The sequence below is a fragment of the Lates calcarifer genome, unplaced genomic scaffold (genome assembly GCF_001640805.2).
Source record: "Lates calcarifer isolate ASB-BC8 unplaced genomic scaffold, TLL_Latcal_v3 _unitig_4587_quiver_601, whole genome shotgun sequence".
Lineage (NCBI taxonomy): Eukaryota > Metazoa > Chordata > Actinopteri > Centropomidae > Lates > Lates calcarifer.
In genome coordinates, this window is record NW_026116988.1 from 225,292 (window position 1) to 249,931 (window position 24,640).

Here is a 24,640-nt window from a genome sequence, read left to right on the forward strand (position 1 = left end):
TTATTTTCATTTATTATTATCACAAGTTATTATCTGCAATAAACTAACATCAGCTGATTTCTCCTGGTGTTTGTTTTTTGCAGACCAGTACCAGCTCAAAATGAGATGGGCTAATGGCAGCAAATAGGCAGGACCCCCAAATCATGGATGAATTATAAGAACTGCATAACTCAAACCTGGTGACCATTCACTTGAATTCAAATTACTTGTCTGGTATATAAGCCAAAACTGTTATCTAGCTTCCAGGTTTGCATTCAGGTGGCTCACTGCACATGCTCATTGATGTGTCATTGCACAACTAAATATCACAAAGTGCTCTGGGAATGTTTTACAAATAAAATCTCCCTAGATTAACAGTTTATAATACAGAGAAATAAGATCTGACAAAACACATCTTGGGGAAATGCTTTCTGAGACAGAGGGGATATTTTTTCAAACTGGCTGTTTGACAGTGCTATATTCTCTTAATATATCAGTGCCCCAAATGAAGCTTCGTCCCATAATCATTTCATTAACAGTGAAACAGACGTTGGAGCATCTTCATCAAGAGGTTATTTTTTTATTGATGAATTTAGGTCAGTTGTTTTTAGATATGATTGGATCTTTCAAAAGTGGGTGTGGTTTACTGAACATGGCAAATATGAAGTTAAAGATGAAATAAAAAATTAAAAAAATACATGGCTGCACATGACTACTTGTTAGCCTTCACACAGTTAAATAACTTCAAATTCAACCACATAGTTTAACTAGGATACTGCTCTTTTTATTAAAAAAAAAAAAAGCATTCAGCATGTAATGAGATAAATGAACACAGGGACACAGGCCTGGAACTAGGAAAATGTATTTTTCATTTCACTGTCAACATCTGAATTTATGATACACAAACCTGTGTCATCAGTCAACCTGAATGTATTTTTTACCACTTGGCTGGTATTGTTTACCAATGTCTAAACATGAATGGTTGGCTTTGATTCTGAGACTAGAACTCTCATGGACACATTGATGTTTGTATCTGCCTCAGCCTCTTGTAGCTGACTTGTTTGTGTACAGTCATCACTGTGGATTTATTGGTTCAACTGTTACCATCAACCCATCACCATCTGCATGAAGGCCACGCCATGTGGCTGACTAATCTGCTAAAGTTCCAGGGGTTTTTGTAAAAAAAAAAAAGTCATTTATTTATTCCTTACATGTGGTTCCTAAAGACATGTGATCCAGATATGTATTGAGCAAGACGTCCTGCAGTCGATAAATAAACATGTCAGTGTCATCTAGTGGACAGGCTATGCATCAGCAACACTGTTTCTAAATGACTTCAAACATCTTTGGTATTTCTGAATGCACACTGTTCTCCATCTACTAGCCAATACATCAATACTGATACATTTGTAATAAATGACTGATCGATTTATCAGTTAGGTTCTAAATACTAACATTTCTGAGAGCCAAAAAAGACATTTTCATGTTGTCAGAAGTGCCTGGTGAACATGGAGAAATAAAAGACCACAGGGATGCTACAAACTTCCACATCATAATGAAAAACATCAGGGCCCAGAATTCTTTTCACAGGGATGAATATGAACATGAACATATCACATCAATCAATGGAAAGCTGCCTGCAGCACTGTTCACAAAAGCAAAGCCTCTGTTTCCATGCGCTGGTCACTGTGAACATGGAGAGTGGAGGTAAATAACATTATTTTATCCTGTTGTGTTTGTAGGCCTGGCCATGCAGACTCAAGGCTACAGACCAGGTTTAAGGTGGATTAGCCACACAGCAGTGTGCATGAAACTGTTGATGATAGACAGATTTATGACTGTGTTCATTCTGTTGGAGGATTTTTGAGCAAATGCGATTAAACCTCAGCTGTTAATGACATACATGAAATGTGAAATCTGTGTTGGTACATCAAAAATGATGTTGAACATGATCTGCAGGCAGTCACTGTTGATCATCAAAGCAGCCAAACACACTAGAGTAGACAGGCAGGGCAAAATGTTTCATCAGACCTGTTGGATTCTTATCATGAACATATTTCATACTCAGTCTGACTTGATATGGTTCATATGAAGGGAGAAAACACTGACAATGCAATAAAACCAAACCATTTTAATCTCTTCAGTTTCAATGTAAAAAAAAAATAAAAGGGCTCGAAGGCACAAATAAATACTGCAAAATGGAGTCCAGGGGTCAATCATCATCTGAACTGTCTTACATATTTCTGATGGATAAAAAGGACTGATGACGTGGATAAAGTCACCCTCACCTGGTTCTGGGACCCACTGGGACCCAACATCCAATACTGACTAGAGTCAAGGACAAATACAAACTATTTTGTCATAAAAACTGATCACAGATTATTTACCGAGTTTAGCATTTGGACCAGAGTTCTGGCTATGGCCACGCAAGAAGGTTATTAAGCAGATCCATGAGGATCCATAATGGAATATATGGTAGACTGATGTAAAGCACTACAGGCTTCCTGCCCTGTCGCACCATCTGTGAACTCCTCATCACACTGGGAAACACTCACTGAATGAAGTAAAGCCATGAAATATAAAGAACAACAAAAGGTCAGAGACAATGTTTCTGGTTAACCCTCAACTGACCTGCTTCATCTATAAAAGGAAAACTCCAACAGTTTTATTCATCAGGCTCAGTGTGCTGGCTAAGTAGCTACTCTGAGCTCCAATACACTGTCATGTCATCTGCTTGGTGCCAGTATCTTCAGTTTGAAGGCTTTATTAGTCTTCTGCACAGAGAAACACTGGGTCAAACAGGGCAAAGAAAATTTTTAGCAACTTCAAGTCAAAGTATCTCAGCCTCTGTCTTGTCATTTTTTAAAATCTGTTTCTTATAAGTTGCCCAACTTTACTAAAACACAATACTAAACTGGTGGAGTGCCCCTTTAACCTTTGAAATGCTGAATCATTATCTGCTATCGAACTACGCTAAATACTGGTAAAAGCCATGTCTGAATTTGGGTCTGTGTAGACGAGAATCAGAAAAGATCCTCCAGAAAATGGGTCTGGAAATGGAAGGTATACCATGACAAGCAGTGTCCATCAAGACCATCATTAAGGTGTGTATTGCTTTAAACTGCAGACGTGGGTAAGAACAGGTGGGAGACATATCTAAAACTGTAGAAGCCAGGTAACCCATGTAAGGAGACTAAAATGTGGGATGGGGGAGGTAGTTTTCTGATCAAACAAACACTTCAACCAAAACTGATGTCAGAAAAATCTGAAAAAGCCTGTCATGGTTTCAAGTTCACAGTCAGTGTAGCAGAGGAGTCATTCAGCATCTAAAAATGTCATTCATAACCTGCTTCTACACAAGCATAACACATGTAAAGGTCTAACACGCAGTTCATGGTCTTCATCATGTCATGTTGAAATCATGTTCAAATGCAATCACTTTTTAAATTTCTGCAATATCAAGAAGATTATGTTTTATCAGGGCGTGATGCTTTCTCTTGTTGGCTTTGGTGTGTGTGTGTGATGGTTGAGAACCACTGTAACAGATGATTCAATACTGTCTCTCATGAAAATGGGTTCATATTTTAAATGCTTACAAACTAAATCTGAATATCACTTCTCCAATATTTGATCTGACTACACAGTAATTAATTATTCAATAATTAATAATTAAGGTATTTCAGCTGTATTAAATACTGTAGCAACAGATGAACACAGAATGTATATGTAGTGGTGTTTGTAAACAAGCCTGATTTCTTCTCTAATGCAGAGATGTGGTGCTATGCTAAGAAAGGCATAGCACAAGAGAATCATTAGTTGAACAAACACTGTTCAAAGAATCCAGTTCAGCAGACAGGAGAGACCAGGACTAACAGAGGAGACTGACTAAGCTCTGCTCTCTAATCTGACTCTCAGACTGTCAGCTGTAAACCTCTGCAACTGAATACAGCAGACCGCAGCTGAGCTTTCCATGGACAAAATAAATCTGTAAACATACAGGCTGCTCTAACCATCACTGCTGCAAGGGCTTCTGGGAGAGGCTGTGCTGAGGACTGTCGTGCTGTGTGAAGGAATCCTGGGTGTTCTGACTGTCATGTAATGCTTTAAGCTCTAAAGAAAATAACTCTGATCTTCACTCTGGCCATTTCATACCTGCACCCTATTTCCTCCATCTTACCCATCCATCCACTGTTGACTAAACCTCCTCAGCTACCTGTGTTTCTTCATTAATCAATTCATTGTTTGGCCAATAACAATTTTCCAAACTGCTTGTTTTATCTGACAGATATTCACTTTATCATAATTAAAAATATACTGAGAGGGTGAAATGTAACTATTAATGGATGATTAAAATGATGCAGATGATTCCTGACAGTCAGCTGACTAATCTAACTAAAGCAGAACCTTTCAGTAATTTCACATGCTCTTCAGCAGCAGAAAGATTCTGCCTAGTCTGTCTATTCTTCTGATGTCTATCTACAACTCCATGACAACAGGACAAACTCCATGTGCTGGTGATCATGTGATATGATCAAAAGCTCCAGAACAGATATTAAAAGGACCTCCTGGTGAACTGACTTCTCAACATTTACTCCATTAAAATGTCGATGTGACATAGAGACCATCTGGTTCCTAAGTTCCCATAGTCTCTGGTCACCACAGCTCCAACTGGGCTGTGGGTGGGTGTGTCTGACAGTGAGATGTAGAGCCACCAACAACCACACAGTGTACAGGGGCCTCTAAAGGACTTGCCATGAAGCAGTTTAACAGGATGAGACAGTCATAGGACAGGGAGTATAGTCCAGATCAAAAATGGCCAGAGTTCTGATTTAACATTGCAGGGGATACAATGAAAGAAAACATCCAAATGTACAATTCATGGTCAAAATTAAAACCTAGAGATCTCAAAGATAATCTGAATAGTGAACACCTGGTCAAAACAACCTGCTCACATATCTCTCTCCATCTTTACAGTGTTCAAAGACTGAAGAAATGAAACTATGACATCATGTGCCATTCAAGAACAGCAGTAGCTTCAGCTGTGATGAGCTGACACTAAGGTTCTCTCATTCTGGCCCATCTGACAACCTCACAAGCTTAGAGAAAAAGATAACACCATAGTCCAGACACACACACAGCATCCAGCCCAGATCGCCATGCTTCAGAGCATGGTACAGTACAATGAAGAGCTTTGTCACATGGTCCAGCACTAAATCATTAGAATACAAATCATAAAAAATGTAAAAATAAAAACACATCTGAGACAAAAAAATATTCACTCACATGAGACCATGAACCTGCAATAAAGCATCTGTGTGGACACTGTAATAGCTGACCCTGTTCCTCATACAAAGTCATGGAGCAGAGACTCAGTCACGCCCTCCTACTGAGGAGCAGCTCTACTTTCTCACACAGTGTAACTCAAAAAGAAAAAAGCTAAACAAAAGGCAAAGTTATACACATCAAAAAAATATACACATCTCCAGCTAATGAAATAATTTATGTCTGAAAAGAACTAACTCTGGTAAACAAAATAAATTAAGGCATGCAAAAGATCATGTCCAATCTTGAGATTTGGAAACCTCTGTATTTTTTAAGCCAAACATCCTATATTGTTAGATCTTCCTGTTAGGAAGAAACCACTCACTCCTACTAAATCCTCAGAATGAATGTAGCTGCCAAAATAAAATTCAAACCCACTGGAATATCACTGTAATACGCCCGAGCATTTAAAGGCCCATATTTACATATCTGTGTTCTGTGTTCGAGCTTTAAGAGGCCGATATTTACATACATGTTCATGCGGATTCAGCAGCAGTGCAGCAAAACAAACAGCAAATAGTGACACAGACAGGAGTGCTTCTTCAAACATCCCCAATGAGAGAGAAAATAAATAGCACGTATCAAAATAAAAAAATGTACATCACAATTATTAATGTTGACCCCGCTCAGATCCCTTCTTTTAAAGGAATAGTGGAGCCTCACAAAATGATATGTATAAAACAAATGATAGTAGAAAGTGAGACAAGAAGTTGTCTGTTGGCTTGTAAGGTGACGGTGATACATCAGAAGTGAAGCAGTGCGGAGCCGAGCAGAGGGAGCTGTGGTTCTGCCACATTAAGGCTTTGCAGTAAACATCAGAGCTGAGATGCTGCTGCTCCCTCCAACCTCTAGTAGTTAAGCCAGCAAGGACAAGAAGACATGCAGCAACTCACCCATCTTACCCATCTTACCCACCCACCCACCCACACACACACACACACACACACACACACACACAGTATCAACAGTTCACTCAAAGACTTGCCACTGCCTCTTAATTTTTTCCTCGTTTTTTCCATTTGAATTTTCTTCTTTTTTTTTCCTCTCTGGGAATTCTTGGCAGCATTACTCAGTGTGCCTCTTCACCCCTCCCAGCCTAGGCCCCCCTCCTCTCCACTGCACTGCAGCTCTGCCTCTGAATAGCTGAAGGGGGCGCTAGGAGGCCGGGCCGAGCTGAGGGTGTAGAGGACGGGTCGGGTGGTCAGGAGTCTGTGGGGTCAGTTCAGTAGTCTCTGATGGGGGCGAGCTCAGGGTACAGGTCCACCGTGATGTTCTTGTAGAGGTTGCTGAGGGAGATGTGGGGACTGTAATGGAGATTGTTGAGGCCGTCCAAGTGTTGCCGCTCTTTGGAATACCTCAGCAGTTTATACCTACAAACATACAGTCACACAGTTCTTGTATCAGTCTTTACCTACTCCACCTGTCCTGCCCCTGCTCTCCTACAGGACATACACCTGCCCCTGCTTTCATCATCTCTAGGACTGAACACACTCTGCACTCAAACGCTATCCAAAAGTTTCAGCAAATCCAAGCTCTAGATTACAACTACTACAGTGGCTTGCACTCCTGAGGCCAGTGGTTCCTCCTGAAGATGTAATGCTTTGAAAAAAATAAACTACAGTTGTTAAGACATAAAGTTGCAGAAGGTTCTGTGCTTGGACCAATTCTATTCACCTTATATACTTCCCTTAGGAAGAACCTTTCATTGTTATCCAGATGATACTCAAATATACTTGTCAGTTAAGCCTGATGAAGCTAAACTTCAGCCTCAGGAAAATTAAACTCATACAAAACTGAAGTTATTGTACTTGGGCTCAGATTTTTTAATGATACTTTACTCTAAATGAAATTACCCTGGCCTCTAGCTCCACCATGAGGAATCTCAGGTTATCTTTGATCAGGATATGTCCTTTAACTCCAACAATAAACAAACTTCAAGGACAGTCTTTATCCACCTGTGTAATGTTACCACAATCAGACCCTTACTGTCTCAAAAGGATGCAGAAAAACTAGTCCAAATATTTGTTACCTCTAGGCTGGACTATTGCAATTCATTATTTCTCCAACATATTTCTCCTGTGTTAGCTTTTCTTCATTGGCTGCCTGTTAAATCCATAGCATTTAAAATCTTCCTCCTCGCCTACAAAGCCCTTAATGGCCAGGTACCATTACATCTTAAAGAGCTTATAGTTCCCTGTATCCTATTACAGCCCTGTTCTCCCAGAATGCTGGTTTAGTGGTGGTCTGGTGGTTCCTGGAGTTCCCAGCAATAGAACAGGAGGCAGAGAATTCAGCTATCAGGCTCCTCTACTGGTGAACCTTATTCCAGTTTCCAGACCTGAACCTGAACCTGAACCTAGTTCTATGCACTCATTCAATGAAGTGAAATTACTTTTTGTGAAAATAAGAATGAAATCAGTGTATAAGGGACACAGCTCAGGTGCCTTGCTTTTATCTAGAACAGAGGCCTTCTTACATACTCTTACCTGCCAAGGAACTGCACCTCTCCTCTATGGTGGTGAGGAATCGACTTGTACTTGCCGATCTCTCCCTCTGGTCGCGTGACATTCAGACCAGCATAGTGAACCCTGGGGACAAACCAAGTTGCATTAAACCAACATGAGCATACAACCAACCTCACCCATCCATCGGCAATAGGCTCTGTTGAAAATTGTACCAGGGACTTTAATACGGATCTATCTAGTCTCCTTAATTCAGCTGCACCTCTTACCACCAAAGATAAACAGTCAAAGAGGTCTACACCATGGTTCATAGATGAAACATGTGCACTGAAGCAGGCCTTAGAGCGCAAATGGCGCAAATCAAAATCAGAGGTTCTGTATCTCCAGTGGCACCAGTGTGTTCAGAAATATATGTGTGCACTGTCTACTGCTAGAGCGGCATATTTCGTGAACTTAATCAATAGCAATAAACACAATCCTAGATTTATTTTTGACACTGTAGCTAAACTTAGCTGCTCATCCTTTATGGCTCATGAGTTTCTTGAACTTTTCTGAAGTAAAATAGATGAGATCAGACTCAAAATCAGCTCCTCCTCTCCAGCATCTGGTGCTGAACCACTTGAGCATAACATTCTGTCCCAGAGAGTTTCTGCTTTAATGCAATTTTACACTGTATCTCTTGATTCGTTGTCAAAGCTGGTGTTGGCTTCTAAACCCACCACCTGTCTTCTCGACCTTCTGCTGGGTAAGTTCTCCAAAGATCTTTTTTTGGGGGGACCTGCAGTGCTGAATATTGTGAATTTATCATTGATGACTGGCACTGTTCCTATAAACTTTAAAACAGCTGTGGTTAAACCTTTACTTAAGAAACCACACCTTGATCCTGGGTCTCTAAGTAATTATTGGCAGAGGTTTGGCATCTCTGGACTGGTTAAAATCCTACTTATTTGACAGAACTTAGCGTGTCTCCTGTAATAATACCACATCAGCATTTTCCGATGTGAAATATGGAGTATCCCTGGGCTCTGCTCTTGGCCCCCAGATTTTTTCTCCTTATATTTCACCTTTTGGCCAAATTATTTGGAATCATGGAACAATTTTCACTGTGATGCTGATGATATTCAGTTGTATGTGCCCATGAAGGCTGACAATACCTCTCTCTTTCTCCTCTCTCCTCATTATTCTCTCTTGTAGTTTTGTGCTTTTCATCTCTCTTGTCTTCCCCTGTCGCTTAATGCAGGTATTTTTGATGGCTGTTCTTACATTTATGAAATGTCTGGGTCACTGTTTATCAAAGCTCTCAGAGCAGGAAATTTAAATGGTTCAAAAAAATCTCAGCTCTTTTCCAGTAAATTAACTAAGGTCCACTCAGGATTCTTGGAACCTTGGTGCTATCTAGAGAACCAGACTGTGTTTTCATCAGTTTTCAGCATAACCACTGTAATCAAGAATGCTTCATCGACAGATGGTGTTGAACAGTGGAACTCTTTTGAAGCTGTAGAAAAGGACACGTCCACCGATGTTGTCACCATTTGCACCTGAAAACCTGATATTCTTTGATTCTAGCTGGGAACCAACTTTTGAACAAATTTATTTCTGTGACACCTTTTTCATCCTACTTTTAGCACTCTGAATAAAAGCATTTTATCAACTTCTCTAACACAGGAAATAATTCCTACTGGAACTGCAGAGGAACTATTACCTATGAGGAGCTGCAGGAGGTCAGATTGACAGATTATGTGAAAGAAGAGATGGTTTATATTATTTAATGGTTGTTTTGACACAAGCTGAATCATTTTTGAGACTGACTTTTTAATAGATGAAGAGGTGAAAATGTGATCTCTCCTCAGAAACTTATGTCCTAAGGACTTTACACTTTATGATACCAGGGAAATACAGCTGTGACACACTGGTGACTCTGTTAGACAAGAACTGACTGAAGCGCCCCGCAAACTTTGATCAAGTTTGCCTCATGAAGATAACGTGCATCACAAGGGTCCCCAGTGAGAACAGACCAAATTGTTTTTGAGCACAGTCATGCCCACCTGGCTGGATGTCAACTGCACAACAATCTCCACTTAATTACGAATGTTAATTACTTTACAACAATAATTTTAAATAATAGTCCACATTATTAGGGATTATTTTCCAAGACTGAGTACAGAAATAGCACATTTTCCTTGCATGTAGGGTACGTACACTCACCAAGCAGTTTATTAGGAGCACCTCTAAACCTGCTAATTCGTGCAGCAGTGCAATGCATGAAATCCTGCAGATACAGGTCAAGAGCTTCAGTTTCTGTTCACATCAAACATTAGCATGAGGAGAAATGTGATCTTAGTAACTTTGATGGAACGGGATGGGATGGTTTGAGTAGTTCTGAAACGGCTGATCTCTCTAAGTCTATAAAGTTGACCAGCATAGAGTTCTGCTTGATGTTAATAGTTGATAAGGAAACATTATTAGCCTCATCCTGGAGTGCATTTTTGACTTGCTATGCAGTCATAAAGGGGGTTTTATGATATATTTAAGGGCGATTTCCTTACATCTGTAAGACTTGTGGTCCTCAGCCTACCGGCTCGTTTGCCTTTTGTCTGTGTGCACCTCCTTTTTTTAGAATGAACCAACTGTTGATTTTGTTGATCTCTCTGATAGGTTTTTGCTTTTTGCCTCATAATTATATTTTCCACTGGCATGGTCACCTCTTTACTCCTCGTAATGACAGACAACTCCACCACAAACTAAATAACGACATTCAATCAGCTCTGAGCCATGTGTATGGACAACTGCTGAAACAACACAAGACTGTCCTGCAAACATTTAGCAGCTGATTTAGTAGCTGAGTGTCCGATTCCTTGCACAGTGTGTTAAAGGGCCCAATCTCCCACACAGTTCTTTCTATATTGAGGTAAACTTAATCAATTGAAAGTTGACACTTGGCTCCTGAATATAGTATTCATTATTTTATTTCATACTGAAAGTGTGAAACAACAAATGAGTACCTGTCCAGGTACATATGGTCTGGACTGTCTGTAATATGTCTCAGTCCCTCTATGGTTACCCTCCACACTGTCCAGTACAGGGTGCCCTACATTCATTCTTTTCTCTTCTGCTGCAAGACAAGAGACTCATGTATTCCTCAAGGGTGGAATGATAAAAAAAAAAAAAAAAACTAGAACCTAAAAATGTCAATTCCTCTGCTAATAACTGTGGTTGACTATGATACTGTCAGTGACTGTCCTGAAACACCTTGTGCCGGTACCCTGAACAGGTTATCACAAACAGCACAGGCAGCCTGTGCAGAAATCTGCTACTATACTACATTCAGAAACAGAACCCCACAACTTTGTCTTGATTCTAACCTTCATAATGTGAGCTAGTCCACATTCATCCCTTCTAGACTGTAGCAAACATGTCATTGTCTTTTTGGCCCTATCATTGTCAAACGAGTCCTTGTGAGACTCAAGACGGACAGTTGATAAAAACAAGATATCTCATCTTTTTCACCCCCTTTCAAAACCTGATGCTGCTAGTAGTAGCAGCTGATGTAGCCTGCAGCAGAGGTGAGAAGCTGGTTACAGAGCTCTAGTTTCTAACCCAACCAACACTGACTCAAGTGATGTCAGCTGGACATTCGTCAGACTTCACACAGCCCCCTCTAGAGACATTTAAGGCTTTATACAACTTTTTTAGATACGCAGTGGTAGTAGTACTCACCTCTGCACCTTTGAGACTGACACCCTAAAAAACCTCACACAACACAATGGTCTTAGTCATGCTCAAGCTCAACCTCCTGGGCTACTATGATATTTTAATGAAGGATTCAAGTTAATTTTAAAGCTGCTGTTTATGTTGTGAAATCCCCTCTTTCCTCAGTGACATCATTTCCAAACAAAAATGAAGGAATCTAAATACAATCTGAATCCACTGTACACTCTCCCTCTGTAGACTAACCTGTTCCATAAGTCATCATCCTCTCCTCCCCAGCCCCAGAATGCATTGGGAAAGCCATTAATCTTGCGGAACTGCTCCACAGTGAGTCCACTCACACCGCCAAAAAATTCACTGTAAGGAAGACTGGAAACAACAACAAACATGAGCTCAACACATGATCTGGACTGTTCACATATACAAATATGAAATGCACCCATGTCAACTCTCAAGTCTATTAATCATTGCAAAAGAAAATCTGTACTTGTTCCATATTATATCTACAGGCATTTTTTATATTCTCAAAAATGATCCTCATGTTGATGGCACACTCACATGTACATGTATTTGTCCAGCTTGGCAGCGAAGTGGCGTGGCATCTGACCACAGCCGTAGTAGTTTCGGTCATTCTCAGGGATGTGGTCAACGTCGTGGAAGATCAAACAGTCCCAGTTCAAGTCCTTCATGGCCTCCAGGAATCCCACGTTAAACAGCATGGCTCTGTTAAAGGGCTGGCTCCCACTCTTAATACACACACACACACACACACTCAACAAGTCAATGAGCATAATGCTGCTACTAAAAAAGTAAATAATATGAAACCTAGTTTAACAACACAGACTGCCTTCAAACTTTCTTCATAATTCACAGAGCATGAGCTCAGAACAGTTTTATTTTGCTGAAACACAAAGCAGCACACACACATACACCAACAGACTGTACCTGTTCGATCACATAGAAGGCAAACTGCAGCCGCTGTCTCTGCAGCATGGGGATGAGGTGTTGGAAGAGGATGGGGAGATGTTCGTGGCGGTTTCTAAAAGGAATCAGGATGGCCACCTACAGCAAAAATACTGGAGTAAGAATCAACTCATACCTACTAAATCCATATTTGTTTTTTCTCAGAAGGATACATTCTCTATCACCAACAAGTAGGGCTGAATGATTTTGGGAAAATATCTCATTGCGATTTTTCTCACAGATTAGGGATGGGTATTTTGATTACTTGTTGGCTTCTGTCAAGTTCATTTTTAGAGCTGTAGCTGTACTTTTTCTCAATCTGGCTGGTAATGGTCTTCTACGAAGGCACGTTGTATCCAGGTTCCATGAGCCTTTGACAGCTCCACTCCTCCAACAACGCTAAGAGGAAACATGTCATCTGAAATCACTGAAGTCACCAAAGCTATTTGTTATTTGTTCCTGTCATTTGCTGTCACATGAGCGTTGAAGTACAACAAATCCACAGTGTTTTCCGCTAGCACAGCCTGTCGGCCAGATGGCCGGCCATTAAAACATTTTCAGCAGACTTTCTATATAACGTTATAACTGTAATCTTAAACCAGATGAGGGATTTTTGTCATCAGACATCTGGATCTTAAGTAAACAGAGAAACAAGCTGAGCAAACAGCCGCTCTCAACGTCCTGTGCCCGCTTCGTGGAGAAACACTGATTTTTTTTTTTTATATGAAACTGCTGTATTCAGTGTTTCTACTGATTTTAATTAATCGGTTCGTTTCTTTTGGAGGTAATGAGACCTCAGTAGATAATTCAGCTCCCAGTAAAAACCTCCTGAATGATGAACACAGAAGTAATCCTAACCTAAAAACAAGCCAAGTATCTAGCAGCAACCTGAGCTAACGTTAGCGGCAGCTTGTTGAACAGCCCACTTGGGCAGAAACAGAACCATAAACATTAGTTATGCGTCTCTATGAAGTAAAACATAAATCTCCTCCCATGCACAACCAAATAAAAGTTAGTCAAATAAAAATTTGTCGATTCTTAAAAAAAGGTGTCGACTATGCTTACTGTTTCAACTAATTGACTAATCAATTATTCATGCACATCCCTATCACAGATATCATGATTTGATTTGTGATATAATTCTTGAAAGTCAAGTTTCAGTCCAGGATTCACTAAAATGTGATGGAGCATTACCATTTAAGAGATCATTGAAATATTAACTGCTCTGTTTACTAATCCAAGGATCAGAATGAAAATACACAAATCCAAAATGCATTTATTCTAACACATAATGAACCATAGAACAATTCTCACAAAACAAACAGTAGCACTACGTTCACCTGCCTTCTTTGCAGTAACTTTATATCGCTCACACTGCTGCCCATGGTGATTTTTCAAATACTGATACACTGAAGGGGAATGACAGGAGATTGAAAGGTACACAGTAGAGACAGACACAGCTGATAAAAACTATGGAATTTGTGCCTGTAGAAAACACAAAATGCAAATACAACTCTAACTTAATGTTAGCTGGTTGATTCTGCCATTTTTTCTCTTTTCTCTTCTTTCTCTCTCTGCTTCTTGGCTCAACCGGGTATTTTGCAACTTAACAATACTGCAGCAGCGGCAATCATTTTCCTGTGATGGGTTGCTGCTACAAAATGCAGACAAAGTTTGCGTCTTGGTCATAGCTCAGCTGACACTTTCATCTGGTTTAAATCATCGTAACACCGGTAGTTTCTGCTTTAGCTGTCTGTGTTCTCATAACAGGCACGCAGCTCTCAGCAGATAGAACTCACTTTGGATCGGAGAGAATCAGAGTGACTCGCACTGCCTGCATTGTGCTGTCGCTCTGCTCTAGTAGAGCTAAAGAAATATCTACCTACACAGTTAGTTTTGTGGTTTGGTCATTTTAAGACAAGATCTGGTTTATAGCCTGTCACTCTGTTGCTCCTTGCAGTGCTCTGTGAGTGAACTGTGAGGCAGCTAAAAAAAAAAGTGTGATGACTCAACCACCGACATTCTGTTGTAAAAATAATCACAGACTTTCCGGTTTGCAAATGGCATTAGTTCAAAACGTGATTTCAGTTTATTCAATAAATCCTTCAGGCCTACTAACAAGACTTATGAAATGCATAAACCAACCTTCCAGCGAGGTCTGCAGTCCTTTGGTTTCCAATGGCCTCCAAACTCAATGTCAAAAAACTTGGAGAATTTCAGTTCTATCTCTTCCATAGGGATCTCTGTCATGTTGACATCCAGAAGGCCCTCTGTGGAGAGATATTTCATCAATACGTCAACACCACACAACAGAAAAAACAACAACAATCACCATCAGTCCAAACACCACTTTATTAGCTGAAAACTCCTGGTAGGGATGTTGTGGGAGCTGCCTAGCAACAGAGAGTGATCTAATTATTACCAAGGAGTCTGTGGGTTTACCTGCCTCTATCAACCCATCAACAGGAAACTACAAACCACACCCATCCTGTAGTCTGCTCTGACTAAACAAAATTCAACAGCTGAGATTATTAAACCTTAGTAACACTGCTCATTCCCAATGACCAGCTTCATCTGGAAACATGCTTGTGGCAGATTTGATGGAGCTTTTTAGGTACATGTCACACAACATAAATACAGTAACGCTTGGAAAAACTTTCTATCACAGCTTAGACTTATTCATGGTTTGTTTATTTGCAACTAAACTTTGAAGCAGCAAAGCTTAGAGTGCAGTTAAGGTTTCCTAAATAAAAAGGCCGAATGACTGATCCCCTGAAAAACACGTTTCAGGTGTTAGGTACCAGGCTACTCACTCATAGAAGGTAATCGCTCTGGGCAGGGGAGGTTCTGGGCATAGGTAAAGTTCTCCGGAAGATATGTTGTTGGCTGGACCAGGTATTCACTGGAGTTGCTGCCATCAGGATAATCTGCAGCAAAAACAACCAACATCAGTCATAACAGCACCACACTTGGCATCACCCACATCAGATGTACTAAGGAGACTCAGATATTTGTTGTAACATTCAGAAAACATTAGTATTGCACCACTGTAATGCCTCCAAACTAGAGGCTTTTAGGGGTAAGGTTTGGCTGCCCCAGCAAGTCTCTAAACTCTCTCCAGTTGATCCAAAATACTGCAGCATGGTTATGGACTAGTAATGTTATGTGTAATTGACTTGAAATGTCATAAGTTAATGAGTAGCGTGAGTATGTCTGTACATCAGTGGGGTTATAATGATGCCTTTTTTCACTGATGGACCATGAAGTAGTGTTTATGCATGTTTTTAGGGAATTTTATCTGATTCTTTGAGCATTTCAAAGATACTGTAACCTCTAATTTTTTTAAAGTCTCAATTGAGTTTGATTCAATTCAATTTGGCTTTATTGACATGAAAATGTAACTAAATCATAAATTAACAAAAAAGTATCGACATACAATTTAGCAACGTGCACAATAACAGAACAAGAACAATAAAACACCAAGATGTAAATACAATATTATCCTCCACAAACAAAATTTATTTTCCCCTTGCTGATGGAGAGTAGTCCAGAATCATCATTCTCCCCCCACTGTCAGGATTTTCATGTTGGTATACAGAGCCCTTCTTACACCACAGAGCTGCATGTTTTTTCTGAACAATTCAGCCTTTCAATTCATTCCTTAGCTTTGTCAGTCTACCAGTTTCTGGTAGATTGATGAACAGAGAGGTGAACCAGCTCCAGTGATTCCTTCAACCTTTAACTGTTGCTCTGACATTCTTCCTTCTCACTGATCATTTTTGCTGTGTGTCTCTGGAGTCATCTTAGCTTGGCGTCCTCCTCAGAGGAGAAAAACCACAGAACTAAATAATCTCTATATATAGTTTGTCTGACTGTGGAGTGATGAATATCTAAAGTCTTTGAGATGACTCTAACCCTTTCAGCTTTATGCTATGACTTGATCCCAAGTCTTATGAGGTTCTTTCCATGAAGCATGGCTCACATCAGCAGATGCTCCTTGTTAATAACTCAAAAGGAACCTAACCTGGTCTCATTAACTGGATATCGTAAGGGGTGGCTGTGGCTCAGGAGGCAGAGCGGGTCACCCACTAATTGGAAGGTCAGTGGTTCGATCCCCGGCTCCTCCAGTCCATGCCAAAGTATCCTTGGGCAAGATACTGAACTGTTTTCAACATCGGTGTGTGAATGTGCTAGAGCGCTTTGTAATAGTGCAAGCGCTGTGTGAATGGGTGAATGTGATGGTGTAAAGCGCTTTGAGTGGTCAATACGACTAGAAAAGCGCTATATAAGTACAGTCCATTTACCAGTGTTTGTATAAAGTATACTATCTGTTCACTGCTACATGCTCATAAGTTTCATCTGTTAGACTTAGCAACATTACTTTCTGGTGTCTACATATTATTATGTAGACATATTTATTATGTTTGTTCTTATCTGCACAGATGTCAACATCTGTATTCTCTTTTTAATACAACACGTGACATCTGCGTACTGTATTTGGCGATTTCTTTTAAATAATCTTTGCATTTATCTGAGAAGGACTGCAGACAACCACCCATACAGTGAAGTGTATTACTTACCTGTCCCATTGACTGTGCTGTTCTTGTTGGTGTACAGCCGAATCATCTGGCCAATAGTCCTGACATTGTCCCTCAACATGATGCCCTGAGCCTGCACCATGAAGAAGTATGTGTTGGCTGACAGAAAGACAGGAAAAATACATTTTAATCTCCTTGACTTGTTGCTTTACATACAATATACTCAGTTACATTTGCTTGATGTAGCACTGCAGCAACAGCTATTATATTCCCTCAATTATTGTGAAAATGCTAGAAACACTGAAAACAGAACATGTATAAAATCATGTATCAAAACTACAGCAACAGCTACAGAGAAGTGGATGCTGGAACCACCTGGAACAAAATTATCAAGTTAACACAAAAAACAATAAAATACATAATCAACAGTACATACTGTTTAAAAGGTGTGTTTTAAATATTAGGACAATACAGCTGATGGATCTCAGTTGTCAATGACTCAGAGGAGGGAAACATAAGACAAAGATAATAACTGACTGACTTATTATGTTATTATTCACATTGATTCATCTAGAAATCTTGGTTTCTGTGATATACCCAATTGGATTGCACTGACGTTTTATTAGATATGTAAAACAGAGTATATCAAATTCCACTTTTATGGAGTCGGTAACAGTGGTGGAGTTACATATACTGTTACACTGATGATACTCACTTACTGTACTGATCTTACTGTAAAAGCTGATGAGCCCTGTAATATTATAATTATTATTATTACCATTATTATCAATAACAATAATAACTATTATTATTATTAGAAGTCTGCTTGTCAGCTGTCAGCTCATTGGCCTGGCCTGACATACAGTTTCAGTGAACTCTATCCCCTCCTTTGATCAGCACATTGAAGACATCACCAAACTGAAAACTACTCTTTATTATTCTGCTATTATTTCAGGCTTTGTACCTTTCACTTCTCTACCACCAGTGGGTTGGTCTCAGCCTCAATCAGTTAAACCCAGTTTATACAGTATAGTCCATGTTGTCCTGCAGGTGAGATCAGTGTAAACCTTCTAAAATCCACTGCATCTCTTCAACCCCTCTTCAAGCACATGAGCATCTAGGCTGTGTGCCTTCCTCTTTCTAGTTCAAGTCTTTCTTCAGGCAATGATGAGGAGACATAGCAGACTTATACTGTGTCAGTTCTTTCACTTCCATATTCACACTTGCTATTTTGCATCAGTGTGTTCACACTGACATGTATGAAAACCTGAAGTGCACAATAAGAACCAGCATTCAAATGGTCTAAAAGTAGAGCGTGGGACGATGAACTTTTCTAACCCTCAAAGGTCACCATCTTGGCTAGGTAGCAGAAGAGGAGGGACCACCAGTGTATTTTCAAACTTGTGAAAATGGCAGCAGAGGAAGGAGGACATTGGGTGGCATGGTGGTGCGGTAGTTAGCACTGTCACCCCACCATAAGAAGGCTCCGGATCAGGGCTTTTCTGTGTGGGTTTGTATGTGCCTGTGCCTGCGTGGGCTCTCTCTGAGTACCCCAGCTTCCTCCCACAGTCCAAAGACATGCAGGTTAATTGGTGACTCTAAACTGTCCGTAGGTGTGTGAATGTGATTGGTTGTTTGTCTGTATATGTTCGCCCTGTGATGGACTTGTGATCCATACAGGGTGTACCCCACCTCTCACCCAATGTAAGCTGGGATAGGCTGTGGCCCCTCCGCGACCCTTCACGGATAAGCTGTATAGATAATAGATGGATGGCAGGGAAGGAGGACATTGTTGCTGATGGTGGCATAATTTGCATGCTGTGTGCAGTTTTGTGGAACAGGGGGCACATGCAAGAAAGTAAAACATTCATTCTTATGTCAAGTGAGCAACGCTGCCAGCTAATATTTTGCAGGCAACAATTGTGATCACATGTTGTGACCACCATTTCCATTACAAAGCAGCAGTGTTTGATTTGAGACAACGTTATCCTGTTGAAATTAACACACTATGCCAATGATACTGTGTGCACAGTGTACTGTGTGTAAGTGTACTAACTGAAGTGTCTGATTTGAGATGAAGCCTTAGTCCCAAAGAAAACTAAAACTGCACTAATATGGCAAAAGTTTGGATTTGAAGCTGATGAGAACTGAAAAATGCTGGTATGAACACTTCAGGTAAAAAATAACAGCAAAAGTGGTAATAAATCCAGTTTACATGCCCACCTGTGAAAATAATATGCCTCCATTCCTGCACAGATGGACCCCACAGTGAAAGGGGGTAATAGTCTTCTGGGCCCTCTATTAATACAACTGTCAACAGAACGACCATAAACCAAGGGCACAAGATATAAATGAGCTGTCGTGCTGATTGTGGTGATCAGCAGACCAGCTTACACTCTCATTCATGGGCTCCCTCAGGAGTGTCTGCTGAGTCAAGTGTGACACTTAGTGGTAAAACTCAGCATACCAGTCCAGTCTTGTGTACAGCTTAATATCACACAGGTTTGAAGATTGTTACACCAACCCAACCTTCTGCTTCTGTTGTTTTCAGTGAGCCTGACATTAGGCCACTCTAACACATGTTGTTTAACTATGTCATAATCCTGTATAATTACATCATGATTACAACACCTAGATTTGCTGTGGAGCTCAATTTAGGTTGTAGTCACTGGTAATATGGTAACATTAGTGACGTTAAGTAATGAGCCATGCAGTGCAGGGAGAGATTGGTGTGTTCACAAACAAACTTCCTACCATTTACTCTGGACCATCCATGCCTGACACACAACACACACAACAACCACATGAATTAATGCCAGGTCCTCACAACAGGTCCTGACAGTTGAGTAGAATTTTTTGTTCATATGAGTTTGACAGAAATCCACTGTAGGATTTGTGAAGGAGGATTGTTTGTTAACCCCCACAACACTGCCTCCACTTTTGCCTCTTTCAATAGGTACATTATTATGAACCCCTCCACCACTGCCATGTTAGTTGTTGTTAGGAGTGTTGAAAATAATCATTTCTATGATGCGAACATGGACTATTCTGCATCGATGCAGTGACACAACATGATACTTGTTGATTTTCCGGTCTCGGCTGGGCAATTAAGTTCTATATATCAAAACTACCTCCTGTTATGCAATGTATGAGACGTAGCATGAGAAATCGTTTGACAAATCTAGATACAAATCAACAGCTCGTTGATTTGTACCGTGGTACAAAAAGGTATATATAATCATTATACACAACCTGTGTGTCTCTCTGCCTGTTGGCCAATACACCAATGTCACTGTGTGTGACAGTAAACGGGACAGTGTTTGGGGATGATAGAAGTCTTATCACAGAACAGCCAGGCAGCCTCAGCTGCTGCCTGGATGGCTGAGTTAAGACGACAGGCAGGTCACAGCAGACTGGACAGCAGATGATGTTAGTCCACTCTTCCTGACAATGACAGGCATTCAGCCGGTCAATTACAGGAAAAATGTTTACCCTAATTCCTGAAACCAAATACTGTCATCCTCACTTTAGTGTCAAAGAGAGAAAGGCCAGATGATTTTTAGGATTATATATTCCCTTTATATCTGCTTTCAGGCTCAGACACTTCTCAGTATGTCCTCTGACTTGTCACAACAAAGGCAGAACAAGCAAAGCATGAAATGGGAGTCCTGAGTTGTCAAATTAAATTCTCAGCTGGATGTTGAATGGAGTGAGGATCAAAGCAATCCCAGATCCACACAAGCCTGTTAAGAGGCACAGTGTGCAGAATACCCGGTAAAATACAACATACACAAAGATACTAAACATTTCAAGCCCTGTAACAAGCCAACACTCAGAGAAAAGACCTGCTCCTTCAAAAGAATCTAAAAAACTTTCTCTTATTAATTCTATAATTTACACTCATTACCAACACCTATAACCAACTACAGCCATCAAGTGCCTGCAGTTTCAGACCATGTACAGATGGGCGACAAATACCAACACAGATAGTCTGAGTAAGGTGTTGGGCCAGCTCCAGTGAGAGCTCATATTATATCCTGCATGGAAGCATCTGTGTTTGTTATACTCTTCCACTCACTTATTCATTTTCTTCCTTTCATAGCTTTTCTTCAGCAGGATGCTGATTTTTCCAAATAACTGAAATTAGCAGTGAGTACAGTGGCACAGGGTACCATCTGTGTAAGTTGAAGCTGTTTTATCATGTTACACCAGCAACTTCAGTAACTGGCCTTCTAATATAATAATCACGTAATATGGAAAATGTATTTTGCTGCTTCATTATTTCAAAACCTTATGTTTACTTTGTGTAATGTAGCTAAAACACAGCCCACACCAACTAATACCAGTGTAAAACTAGAACACACAATCGTCCTTTCTAGGCCGTCTCATGTCTTTACTTCAACAATCATGCTGCCAGACCTCTGGCTATTACACAGACAAGTGACAAACTAATGGAGAAACTATCAAAGTGTCTTAGAAATGGGTTGTTCCACCCTGAGCCTCTAAAACAGCTTCAAGACATCTACATCTGTGAACAACATTCTACCAGTAGGTAGAGTGTCTAACACATTCCAAAATCTCCCACAGGTGTTCAGTTGCGATCTGCAGACTGTGAAGGACATACAGAAATATACACAGTGTCCACAAGCTCCTCCATAACTTAGCCATAAAAATTTCAGGTTGAAATATCTCCATAGTGGAGACAACAAGAAAGGCCCCATGTCAACACATAGCTAACATGTCACTCATGTTCATACTCATTCAATGAGCCCTTATGGAGGCATCTGCAGTAGACTGCATTCATTTATTTGGGTTTTTCCTTTAATGTGTTACCCATCTGTATCTGTCCATCTGTCAGCAGTGTGGACAGTATGGGGTATGGTGAGCATGCAGCCGAGAGCAGCAGTAGAAATACTCCTATCTCTAAGTCTTCAATTCATTTTCCCAGAACTGCCCGTCCTCCCATGACTACCACTGATCACCAGGAAGAGACTATAGTTCCTGTCCACACATCAGCACTTCTCTCAGGCACGTGATGACCACAGGAATGACACCATGACGCATTAAAGAAGAAAAAGCAAGACAGAGAACAAAGAGCAGGAACATACCCAGCCTTTCATACATCCTAACATCTGCGCTGATGCCACAGAGGATGCAAACATCTGCACTGATGTCAGAGAGGATGTAAACACCTGAACTGACGTCAGAGAGGACGTAAACATCTGCACTTGCTGAAAGTTCTTCCTTCAGTATTTCTGTATCAGCTGCAGTTGAGGAAAGGCCTGGAAACATATCTGACTCAAACAGCTGGGAACTATCATACTGTACATCAAGAATGGCGCCTCGTTAACTATCATAACATGCACGTGTACTCACATAGAACCAATGTATAATGAAGTTAGAGTACATACCAAGACAGTGTGATCAGAGTTCAGTTCCTCTGTACTCTGAGTAATTTAAATAGCAATTCAAATAAACTGGACACATTTGGAGATGGTGATTACTGGAACATTTTGACCCACTCTTCAGTAAAGAAAAGTAATTCAAGTAAATATTTAAATCCCAAGTCATGGGGATGACTGAATCTGCCCTTGTTGCTGTGGATCCTGGTCCCTGTATTAACATTAGCAGAGATGGACACAGTTCATTCATTCATTCGCAAATAACCTGTCAAACACCAGCTAAAGTGCATATCATTCGTAAATACAACACAAAGGGGGGAAAGGATTACACTGCAATGCAGCTGCTATTTGGAGATGCAATTTTCTTTGTAAAACGTAAAAATGCCGATGGTTATCTGGACATGATGGCCTGGAGAAGACGTGGGTTAGTTAGCCTGTTAGCTAACTGTTCTAGTATTAGCATGGACTGTGACAGGACCTGGAGCTCGTCGGGCTGCAGAAGATAATCCGCACATAATCACATTAACTGTTACTGTGGTTAACAGCGGTTAGAGTAAACCTTTGTTTACTGACCTATTCCAGGAGCCACATAAATGAAGTAAAGACATGTGGTGGACATGGAGAAGAAGAATATGAAGGCCAGAAACGATCGGTTGGACATCCGCAGCAGCCGCCTCCAGTTCACCATTTTGGCTTTTCCTCCGCCGATATGAATCCCATAAAATACCTTTAGGAATTAAAACGTCCTCGAATTGACAGACAACAGTGTCAATGGTGTGGTCATGGAAAAACCCGCACCGTCAAAGCCCAGAGCTGCGGCGCGGAAAAGGCTAACGCTAGCTGTGCTAACTGGCCTGCTTTCCCCTGCCGAGAACTTTCCAGATTGAAGAAGCAGGCCTGTACCGTTAATATCAGGCAGCCGAGAGCCTCATGAGGAACCGCCGGCCGGGCATACTGGGTAACTCTGCGGGCCAGGAGCTCAGCAGTAACACTACTTAAGGATTTTCATGGTAGTCTTCCATGGTTGCGGTGTCGCCAGCTTTTACCGCTAGCTCTGAAGGTTGGTCATTGAAGGGGGAAGGACCGCTCTGCCTTCTCCCACACAGCCTACTGTCGGCCGGGGCGATGTTTCCAGGACAGTCGGCGGACTACTTCGTCAAACTGCGCCCACAGGAGTCCAGTCATACCACCGAGTGTCTGTCACACATTCAACACGCATAGGAGCAGGGTAATATATGATAAATACACTCCGTTAAAGAAATATCAGTTCTGCCTTCTTTTCATGTTCTCCTGGCACTGCAGAGGCAGTTTCCGGTGGGTGTAACACCGCCCCTCCCCCGTGTCGCCATGGAAACCCCTGAGCGCGGTGAGGTGGAGTGACTTCCTGTACGGCCTTTTCTTGATGTTGTTAACCATACATCTGAAAATGGAAGAAGAGCAATGGTTGAATTCTGAAGATAACATTTTAAATAGAAAGTTTACAGCTAAGACTTAAGTCGAAACAGGAAATGCCCCTACTCCCTCAAAAAAGAAAAAAATAATGAGTGGGAGATACCTTAGGAAGAACAGAGTACGGCCTCCCTCTTCCAGTAGTGTGCAGTAAACAGTAGATTTACAATATGGACAATAAGGATTATAACATTATAGACTGCAATCATACACTCTGAGCTTTTTATTAGGAACACCTGTACACCTGCTTGAATGCAATTATTCAGTCAGTGCATAAAATCATACAAGTAAGGAGCTTCAGGTAATGTTTAGAATGGGTCAAAATGTGACTTCAAGGACTATGACTGTGGCATGATTGTTAGTGCCAGGCTTTGCAATGTTTGCCTTCCATCAGTGTAAACAGATGTAAATAAATGTTTTACTGTTTACAGTATGTGAACTCAGCTAGCTCCCTGAAACTTTTAACAGGAAATGAACTCCCCAAGGAGGGTCAACACTCTTCAAAATAAAGGTCTTATCAAAATAAATGCACATTCAATTTTATGCCTTAAAGGCAACACACTCCCCACCTGGCCTCAGCGAGTAACTAATTTATCAGCCCATGAACTAAATGAGTCTCTGCACTGAGTCTAGAATCCTTTGGGCTGCCCCAATCAGGTGCTCCCAAGAACCGCCCATGTGTGGGGGGTTGAACTCCCATGAACACCCTTGCATACCAGAGTCCCAAGACATCTTAAGGTTCTTAAGACTACATGCTATGGTTCTTAGCCATAGCTAACTTGGTAGCTAGCTTTGAACTAAGTGCATTTGATTCAGC

The 24,640-nt window shown here is 40.8% G+C and overlaps 1 protein-coding gene across 1 annotated transcript; it reads right to left on the minus strand.

The window, feature by feature from the left end:
• Positions 1-825: 825 nt before the first annotated feature.
• On the minus strand, positions 826-23,741 carry b4galt6 (UDP-Gal:betaGlcNAc beta 1,4- galactosyltransferase, polypeptide 6). Its single transcript, XM_018701839.2, has 9 exons — positions 22,948-23,741; positions 17,015-17,131; positions 15,248-15,361; positions 14,580-14,704; positions 12,417-12,533; positions 12,030-12,217; positions 11,718-11,840; positions 7,788-7,889; positions 826-6,671 (listed from the first exon to the last, which is right to left on the minus strand). Exons 1-9 carry the CDS (start codon positions 23,060-23,062, stop codon positions 6,524-6,526), a joined length of 1,149 nt encoding a protein of 382 aa, XP_018557355.1. The 5' UTR covers positions 23,063-23,741; the 3' UTR covers positions 826-6,523.
• Positions 23,742-24,640: the final 899 nt, after the last annotated feature.

What these genes read in the sequence shown, in the direction of transcription:
- b4galt6 (XM_018701839.2), bottom strand. Translation starts at nt 23,062, where the DNA reads ATGGTGAACTGGAGGCGGCTGCTGCGGATGTCCAACCGATCGTTTCTG. An exon ending in TTATGTGGCTCCTGGAATAG is followed by an intron (nt 17,132 to 22,947) that starts GTCAGTAAACAA and finishes TCTTTCTGTCAG; the next exon opens with CCAACACATACTTCTTCATG. An exon ending in CCTTCTATGTGATCGAACAG is followed by an intron (nt 12,218 to 12,416) that starts GTACAGTCTGTT and finishes GTGTGTATTAAG; the next exon opens with AGTGGGAGCCAGCCCTTTAA.